The sequence below is a fragment of the Salvelinus fontinalis genome, chromosome 19 (assembly GCF_029448725.1).
Source record: "Salvelinus fontinalis isolate EN_2023a chromosome 19, ASM2944872v1, whole genome shotgun sequence".
NCBI lineage: Eukaryota > Metazoa > Chordata > Actinopteri > Salmoniformes > Salmonidae > Salvelinus > Salvelinus fontinalis.
The window spans coordinates 21,996,835-22,006,148 of record NC_074683.1 but is presented as its reverse complement, the minus strand read 5'-3'; the positions used below and the strand labels follow the sequence as shown (position 1 = coordinate 22,006,148).

General features: G+C 41.4%; 1 protein-coding gene across 1 annotated transcript; it reads right to left on the bottom strand.

Annotated features, from left to right (window-relative positions):
• Positions 1-602: 602 nt before the first annotated feature.
• LOC129816489 (claudin-14-like) lies at positions 603-8,640 on the bottom strand. Its single transcript, XM_055871031.1, has 3 exons — positions 3,014-8,640; positions 2,645-2,873; positions 603-2,523 (listed from the first exon to the last, which is right to left on the bottom strand). The coding sequence occupies exons 1-3, from the start codon at positions 3,245-3,247 to the stop codon at positions 2,240-2,242; spliced, it is 747 nt and encodes a 248-aa protein (XP_055727006.1). The 5' UTR covers positions 3,248-8,640; the 3' UTR covers positions 603-2,239.
• Positions 8,641-9,314: the final 674 nt, after the last annotated feature.

Genomic DNA, 9,314 nt, shown 5'->3' with positions numbered 1-9,314 from the left:
ATTTTTGTTATCAGTGTTTATTATGGTTTCAGTGGAAAAACAGAATAAAAAAATGTAAATAGTCCCAGCAGAGCCCCAAGTCCAATGGGTATATCCTTTGGCGTGTTGATGTTAATGTGTTGATGTTCTCCGTATCCATAGCCAGAATGATTTTGCACTGCATGGAGATTGAACAGGTTTCCTGTTATATTCATCAGAGGTGTAGGGAGGGTGTGAATCCAAAAAATAGTAATTATACAGATGATTAACAAAACATGCACACAACAGTATTCATACCTTGGTTTTTGTGGTAAATGTGAATGAAAAAAAATGGTTTTGATAATGGTTTTCATACACACACCTTGTCCATAATGTGGAGGCTTATGGGATGTTCATTGAAGAGGTAAGAGAGGAGGATGGTAAATGTGATCTGCATAACATGCCAATACCAATTGACATACCTTTGTATGCCTCCTCTTCTACATACCTTTCACACACAGACACAAAAGTGAGCAGTTCAGTCATCTGCACCCAATACAGCTAGCCTACAACATATTCTTATAGCCTACATTTTCATATAGCCTTCAACATATTCTTACCTCTTTGTTGGTTGATTTCCATTGAATTGTGTCCATTTTCTGTTTGGGAAAGAGTTGCACAAATATGAAAATAACAATATCAATTTAGATCATACAAGAGACATTTACCTTACATTGAGGAGATCTTTACATGTTTCAGTTAAGTGACTGAACCTGCTGTCCTTTCAAATTCAAATCCAAATGTTTCTGTTGGGCAATTTGATTCCTGCAAGAACCCCCACCAACTAAAGAGGTTCCTCGATGAACCCCACCTCCTATGGGGTTCTATGGGGTTCTTGGAATAACCTTTTGGGTACAATTTCAGTGCCAAGAAACCTAAGGTTCTTCAAAGGACTTTGAGGATCTTAGAAGAACCCTTGTTGAACACCTCCTTTTTTGAATGTATCGGTTTTCAGTCTGTTCAAGCAATTTACTCATTTCAGTGCACATTTCATATAGGCATTGTCTAATTTCAAAGAGCAATGGACCTCTTTTTTCATTGAAGATTGGAAAGGCATTTTTCATTTCTATATTTAGACTGAACATGTTGACCAATTTAATAAATAGGCTACCAGACAGCTGACTTACCTGTTCCTCTGACAGCTCCGTCTAATTTACCTTGCTTTATGTTGACGGTCTGCCAGAGAGAGGATGCATCTAAATTGGATAGCTTTAGAATACACAAACAACTCCTAAACATGTCCGCGCGCCTGCCGTGGCTAATAGGGCCTGCAACAGGAGACAGACAACAATAATGAATTGACTTGGACTGCGGGGAAATGATCAAATAGAGCCTTTAGCGAACTTAAAATGGCAGTCAAAATTAATGTTTAAAAGATGAATACAATTTTAAAGGGAGTTTTACTTGGATATATTGATATAGGAATTGGACATAGTTCATGGAAATTCTAGGAACCTTTTGAAAAGCAGTTTCATTTAAACATTGACTGTGTTTGAATTAAACTATTTTCTAAGCTGCCTGTCTTCAACCCAGGCCAAGTTTGATATCTGCCAAGCAATTGGCTAGTCTTTCCTTCTTGAACAGTGAACGCCACTCACCTCCTAGACAGACTGTTGGTGCCACCGTGTGGTCATCGTAGGCCTGGCACAGATCATATTTCCCAGAAGTTTCTGTGCTTTAGTCCAGTTAGGCTAATGCACATAGCGAGCATCCTACCACCACATTCAAGCTCAAACGTAGTCTGTTGCACCATGGTGACTTTGTATTTTAAAGTAGCAGCATAAGTATAAAGCAGTTTACAAATATGAGACTATAAAACTATAAAGACAGGAAGTGCTTCACAACAGCCATTAATTTATGAGCAATGAAACGGAAACAAATAATACATGTGAATGTTAATGTTTTTCGGCTCTTATAGTAAACATACAAAGTCAATAGGATAAGTAATACAGGATTAGCCTGTGTGCAGTCCTAGAGAAGAAGAACACAACCTGAACAACATATCAACACCGTAAACCACACTGATCCTCACTGACTCTCTGAAGGTCTGCTGGAAAGTCAATGAGTACTTGCTCACTTAAAAGTAACTTGAGTCTTTATTTTGTAGTCATTGAGTTTGAACTTCCCTCAATCAGTCTCTATTATCTGCCACACTCAGACATAATCATTGAGTGTTTGCACTTACACACTAGGAGCATTCATTGAGTGTGTACTCCATCCCTCAGACGTAGTCATTGAGTCTGTAGCCATTGCTGGACAGTGAGGTGCGTGAGGTGGCGTAGTTCCCTTTCAGGGCGGCAGGAGGATAGTAAGGGGGTGCTGGGTTGTTGGGGGTGTTTATAGTTTTGAAGACGAGGGGAGGACAAGGGTGGCGATGATGAGGTAGATGTAGGTGGTTCCTGGGCCGCCCCTCACAGTTCCAACAGAGCACCACCCCTCCCATCAGACTAAGACAGGCTGAGACGTAGCCCAAATACACCGCCATGCCAATCTCATACTTCATACCTGCAACACAAAGTAACATTTCTTGTTATTTTGTTATTTCTGCAAACATGTTTAAGTGAAAAAAACTAGTATCAGAGTTACAAAATAAAATAAAAGATGAATTAAATATATTGAATAGTACCTTCAGGTAGGATGGGGTTGTAGAAGTCGAGGATGACATCATTGGTTGTCCAGCAGACAGTGATTAGGCAGAGCATGCCTGCAGACAGGAAGCAGACCCCTCCACTGATGGCCAGGGCATGCTTGATGGACGAGCCGCGGGCACAGCGGGTACACTTCATCCCTGCAGAGGACACGAGGGCTGCCAGGGTGGAGGTCAGGCAGGACAGCAACATCAACGCTCGTGCCGCCTAGGGAGGGAGAAGAGTTTAGTATCATAATGGCTGTTCCTACACCCTACCCCCTATTTAATAAACTACCGTGTGCTCAAATGAATCTAATCAATCAATCAATCAATCAATTAACAAATCAAACAACCAATAATTCCTACTTGCAGGTCAGGTGGCAGAGCCAGCATTGAGCGATGTACTTCACACTGGTAGATACCCGTGCTGTGCCACACACACTCCATCCAGAGCCCCTTCATGTATGCAGTGGCTGTGATTATGTTAGAGCCCACATAGGCCGTCCGCCACCAGTGGGGGAGCACTGTAGCAACTACACTACCCACAAGCCCCAGCAGACCCAGGAAGAAGCCCAGCAGCTGGATCGCCATGCTGGCCATGTCTGGAACATCCGCTAATGAACAACTGCACACACAAAACTACACAATGCTACACACAACACACACAAATCAACACACACAACCACATAATAATGGCTTTGAGACATGAGTTTAGTATCCTATTATTCTGGTCTTTAGCTCTGGTTCCCAGCTGTACTGTTGGAACTCCAGAGGGTCTAGAGTCAGTCACGGTGTTGAAGCCATCCTGCAGTGGGGGTCCCTTTGGAGCTCAGGTGCTGTGGTTTCGCTGTCTTTAGTGTTGTCTATGGAGCTCTGTACAGTGACTTCAGTGGCTCCAGTGGCTGTGTCTTCCATGTGCTCTCTAGAGCGCTTTAACAGATGCTTCTTCTGAGGGTTCTGTCCCTGGTGTCATTGAGTCTGTGACTAATAAGTTCTTCGTTCAGCTCCACGTGTTGAGCGTGGTCCTCTGAGCTCAGCCAGCTAGTGTCTCTTTGATTGTGACTGAGGCTGTTCCGCTGCTCCTGTGGAGAACACACATGATTAAACATTCACAGAAACCAACACCCAGCTCAGTGGAATGTGACAAACCACTAACTTCTAAATGAGAGACTGTTTTATAACTCTTGTATTCTTTTGTGTTTAAAAACATTATAACGATTTAATGAGAATATGCATTCAGCTGGGCCATAATAAATATTGCATTTCCCCAAGTACAATAAAATGTGTTTTATTTGAATCATACTGTTTGATTTATACTGAACAAAAATATAAACGTAACATAGAACAATTTTTAATATTTTACTTAATTACAGTTCATATAAGGAAATCAGTGAATTTAAATTAATTAATTAGGCCCTAATCTTAGGATTTCACATGACTGGGAATACAGATATGTTTATTACATTTTTTAAATTAACCCTTTATTTAACTAGGCAAGTCAGTTAAGAACAGGGGGCTGGGTTCAAAATAAAAATAAATTAAATAAAATATAGGACAACACACATCACGACGAGAGAGACAACACTACACTACAATACATAAAGAGAGACCTAAGACAACAACATAGCATGGCAGCAACACATGACAACACAGCATGGTAGCCACACAACATGACAACAACATGGTAGCAACACAACATGGCAGCAGCATAAAACAGGGTACAAACATTATTGGGCACAGACAACAGCACAAAGGGCAAGAAGGTAGAAACAACAATACATCACGCAAAGCAGCCACAGCTGTCAGTAAGAGTGTCCATGATTGAGTCTGAATTAAGAGATTAAGATAAAACTGTCCAGTTTGAGTGTTTGTTGCAGCTCGTTCCAGTCGCTAGCAGCAGCGAACTGAAAAGAAGAGCGACCCAGGGATGTGTGTGCTTTGGGGACCTTTAACAGAATGTGACTGGCAGAACGGGTGTTGTATGTGGAGGATGAAGGCTGCAGTAGATATCTCCGATTTGTATTAAATTTTTATTTAACCTTTATTTGACTAGGCAAGTCAGTTAAGAACAAATTCTTATTTACAATGATGGCCTAGGAACAGTGAGTTAACTACCTTGTTCAGGGGCAGAACGACAGATTTTTAGGATTTGATCTAGCAACCTTTCAGTTACTGGCCCAACACTCTAACAATTCATTAACAGGAATGTAAAAAAAAAAATGAACCGAAATAATAATGTTTCTGGGATCTTTTAGCTGATGAAACCAGAGACCAACACCTTACGTTTATATTTTTGTTCAGTGCACTCAGAGATTTTCTCACTGATAATGTGTAACATGCAGTTGGAATATTCAACTTTACAAAAGTTCATTCACAGACAGATTTGGAATTTAGTCACAAGCTGCGTCAAACACATTTGATCAATAATTTGCATACAGCACTTACAGAACACATTGCTTTTCCTCACTCTAGACCTAATTTCAATTGACCATTGGATGAATTCGTATCAATATGCTATTTTTGGAGGGGCTCTGAGGTGCAGAAATGTCAGAAGTGTTGGGAACCCACTTTAATTTTGTTTTCCCTGCCCTCTCCTTCCTCTATAACTCACTTTGGAAAACTACTTTTGATTTGAAGAGCGCAGAGAGAAGACGGCTATTGATCTAGTGAACAATAAAACACACATTTCCACACCAGCTATCTTTGTTTTCAACTAATGCCAGTACAATTAAATGTCACAGCTAAGTTGATTAAGTCATAGAGCATAAAGTAATAAAACAATTATTATCTGAAGAAGAGAAGAGTGGCTAATGTGTGGACACCTGCCATATGAGATCAGTCCTGATATTATGCTACTTCTGCCAGTGAGTGACGTAGGCACGTACACACACACACACACACGCACACGCACACACACACAGTCATTGTACATAAGAATTTGTTCTTAATTAACTGACTTGCCTAGTTAAATAAAGGTTAAATAAAGTAAATAAAACACACACACACACAAACTCTGGACTAATCCACATGTCATTGATATTGTGTTATTCATATAAACAGGATTTCTCACATTTTATTTATGATATAGAATACTACAGTTTTCCTTTGCCTTATTCAGAGGGAATACAGTTGATATCCGTATTATGATCCACTTTCCACTCCACTTTCCAGTTTTCATTTATCAATCATTTCATCTACCACCAACCTTGAAACAAAACAGTCACTGTTTATATTTTTCATACTCTATCAAAGCAAAGCAGCTCAGTAGAAGACTGGGAACAGAATACTCTTTGTGTTTAATGATTGATTCTGTAAGGAAGGAAACAACCACACATTAGAACAACTGATTAACATGTTGTTGGCTACGGATCACGTGAGTTCAAACTTTGCTTTTCCGTGCACGTACCAAAAATTACAAAATAAATGTCACGATCGTCTTCTTGAGACAGATTGGACCAAGGCGCAGCGTGTGCAAAATACATCTTCTTTTATTGAGAAGAGAGAGAAAACACAAAACGAACACTATATACAAACTAACAAAACACCATGAAGCTAAATAACGTAAGTGCACAGACAAGCAACAAACGTTCAACATAGACAACTACCCACAAAAGCTTACTGCCTATGGCTGCCTTAAATATGGCTCCCAATCAGAGACAATGAATGACAGCTGTCTCTGATTGAGACCCAATCTAGGCAGCCATAGACATAACTAGACAACCTCACTCTTCTCTACCCCATACACATACAACACCCCTAGACTAGACAAAACACACAAAGACAACCCACCCCAACTCACGCCCTGACCAACTAAATAAATAACAGAAAAAGGAACAATAGGTCAGGAACGTGACAAGAAAACCCCCAACACTTCACTTTTAGCGATTTACCCAACACATACACTCCCTCCTCTCCCCTTCTTACCTGTGACATGAATATCCTGCCTGATGCTGTCAAGTACTGCAGGAGGGTAGCATGTTGTAGCTCTACTTTGGCTCTATAATGGTTAGTTGCAAACATAGTTCCTACCCCAGGGGAAGAGAGAGGGCATCACACTGCATGGTCCTCCTCCTAACCAGTCAACATGGGGATCTGTCAAAAACAACAAACAGGAAGATGGAAACAACAAAAAGTAATTGAAAATGTTTGAGGACAGTATAATTTGAGAATATTCAAAGACAATAGTAGATAATGATAGCACTATAAATGATTATGCCTTAGCTCTTATCATGGCACAACATAAACAGAGTGACACAAGTACAGTACCTGAAGTACAAGAGATTCCATGTAGTGTGAGCTCCTCCAAATCTGCTGGTTGCTCTTGATCTGGTCAGTAATAGACAGTCTGTCACTATTCTGAGCCTATAGAAGACTGGCACGTAAGGCTAAATTCCCAATCTGGCTGTCATTCCTTCATACGGAGTAGTAGCCTAGCAGTAGCCTTTCTAGCGGCCTGCAGTGCAGCCTATCCTGCTGTGTCAGTCTCTCATAAGATTATGTGTCCTGGCTATCTCCTCCAGAGGGATATAATACCATGTGAATGGGTCATGTCTAGATGGGATCCAGCTTTTGTCAATTTTACATCAAAAGGTGATCTTATTTTTTTTTTGCATTTTAGCTAACCCTTTTCCTAACCTTAACCTAATTCTCCTAGCCTGCCACGTTTATTCTCCGAACCTGCTGCATAACTTCTCCTAAACCTGCTACAAATAGTCAATTCTGGCAAAACCTGGATCCCTTCTAACCATGACAATGTGAATGCTGAGGAGTTAATAGCCTTAGGGGAAACACTGTAATCCTCCACGCATTAGGGAGCTCTGTCTTAAATAAGGTGTTTATTATCTGCTTCTAGGACAACAAATAGGAAACGTATATTTGAATGATCACTGTAAACCCCTTTTGAATGCAAGGCCTAAGATTTGACATTAGAATCAGCTTATTCATAGGTTAGGCTACTGTGGGCTAGGCTAAATAAAAATCTGGTAATGTCATGTAAGACTAATTTTAAGCCACATAATCATTAGGTTAGCTAGCCTACATGAGAGGGATCATAGGTACATTTATCATAAATCGCACACGTTTACATGTGTAGGATGGCGCTGACAGAGATGGTCGTCTCGGTTCGAGTCCTTAGGAAACTATGCAGTATTTCGTTTTTTTATGTATTATTTCTTATATTGTTACCCCAGGAAATATTAAGTGTTATTACATACAGCCGGGAAGAACTATTTGATATAAGAGTGACGTCAACTTACCAACATTATGACCAGGAATACGACTTTCCCGAAGCGGATCCTCTGTTTGGACCACCACCCAGGACAATGGATCTAATCCCAGAAGCCGACCCAAAACAACGGCGCCGCAGAAGGGGCAGATGGAGCGGCCTCCTGGTCAGGCTCCATAGATGTGCACATCGCCCACCGCTCCAGAGTATACTACTCGCCAATGTCCAGTCTCTTGACAACAAGGTTGACAAATGTCGAGCAAGGTTTGCCTTCCAGACAGACATCAGAGATTGTAACATCCTCTGTTTCACGTAAACATGGCTCTCTCAGGATATGTTGTCGGAATCGGTTCAGCCACCGGGCTTCTCCATGCAGCGCGCCGACAGAGATAAACACGTCTCTGGGAAGAGGAAGGGTGGGGGTGTATGCTTCATGATTAACGACTCATGGTGTAGTCATAACAACATACAGGAACTCAAGTCCTTCTGCTCACCCGACCTAGAATTCCTTACAATCAAATGCCGGCCATATTAACTCCAAAGAGAATTCCCATCAGTTATCATCACAGCTGTGTACATTCCCCCTCAAGCAGACACCACGACGCCCCTCAAGGAACTTCACTGGACTCTATGTAAACTGGAAACCATATATCCTGAGGCTGCATTTATTGTAGCTGGGGATTTTAACAAAGCAAATTTGAGAACAAGGCTACCTAAATTCTATCAGCATATTGATTGTAGTACTCGCGGGGGTAATACACTTGATCACTGCTACTCTAACTTCCGCAATGAATACAAAGCCCTCCCCCGCCCTCCCTTCGGCAAATACGACCATGATGGCGTCTTGCTCCTACTGTCTTATAGGCAGAAACTCAAACAGTATGTACCAGTGACTAGAACCATTCAACGCTGGTCTGACCAATCGGAATCAACGTTCAAGATTGTTTTGATCACGCGGAATGGGAAATGTTCCAGTCAGCCTCAGAGAACAACATTGATCTATACGTTGACTCGGTGAATGAGTTTATCAGGAAGTGCATTGGAGATGTTGTACCCACTGTGACTATTAAAACCTACACTAACCAGAAACCGTGGATGGACGGCGGCATCCGCGCAAAACTGAAAGCGCGAACCATCGAATTTAACAATGGAAAGAGGTCTGGGAATATGGCTGAAAATAAACAGTGTACTTATTCCCTCCGCAAGGCAATCAAACAAGCAAAATGTCGGTAAAGCGCTCAGACACAAGACGTACGTGGCAGGGTCTACAGGAAATCACGGACTACAAAAAGAAAACCAGCCATGTCACGGGCACCGACGTCACACTTCTAGACAAACTAAACACCTTCTTACCCCACTTTGAGGATAATAAAGTGGCACCGTCGCGGCCCCCCTCCCCCCCCCTTCTCTGTGGCCGACGTGAGTAAAACATTTAAACGTGTT

Coding starts and splice junctions, on each gene's coding strand:
- LOC129816489 (XM_055871031.1), bottom strand. CDS start 3,247: ATGGCCAGCATGGCGATCCAGCTGCTGGGCTTCTTCCTGGGTCTGCTG. Junction 2,874..3,013: donor CTCTGCCACCTGACCTGCAA/GTAGGAATTATT, acceptor CTCCCTCCCTAG/GCGGCACGAGCGTTGATGTT. Junction 2,524..2,644: donor CAACCCCATCCTACCTGAAG/GTACTATTCAAT, acceptor TTTGTGTTGCAG/GTATGAAGTATGAGATTGGC.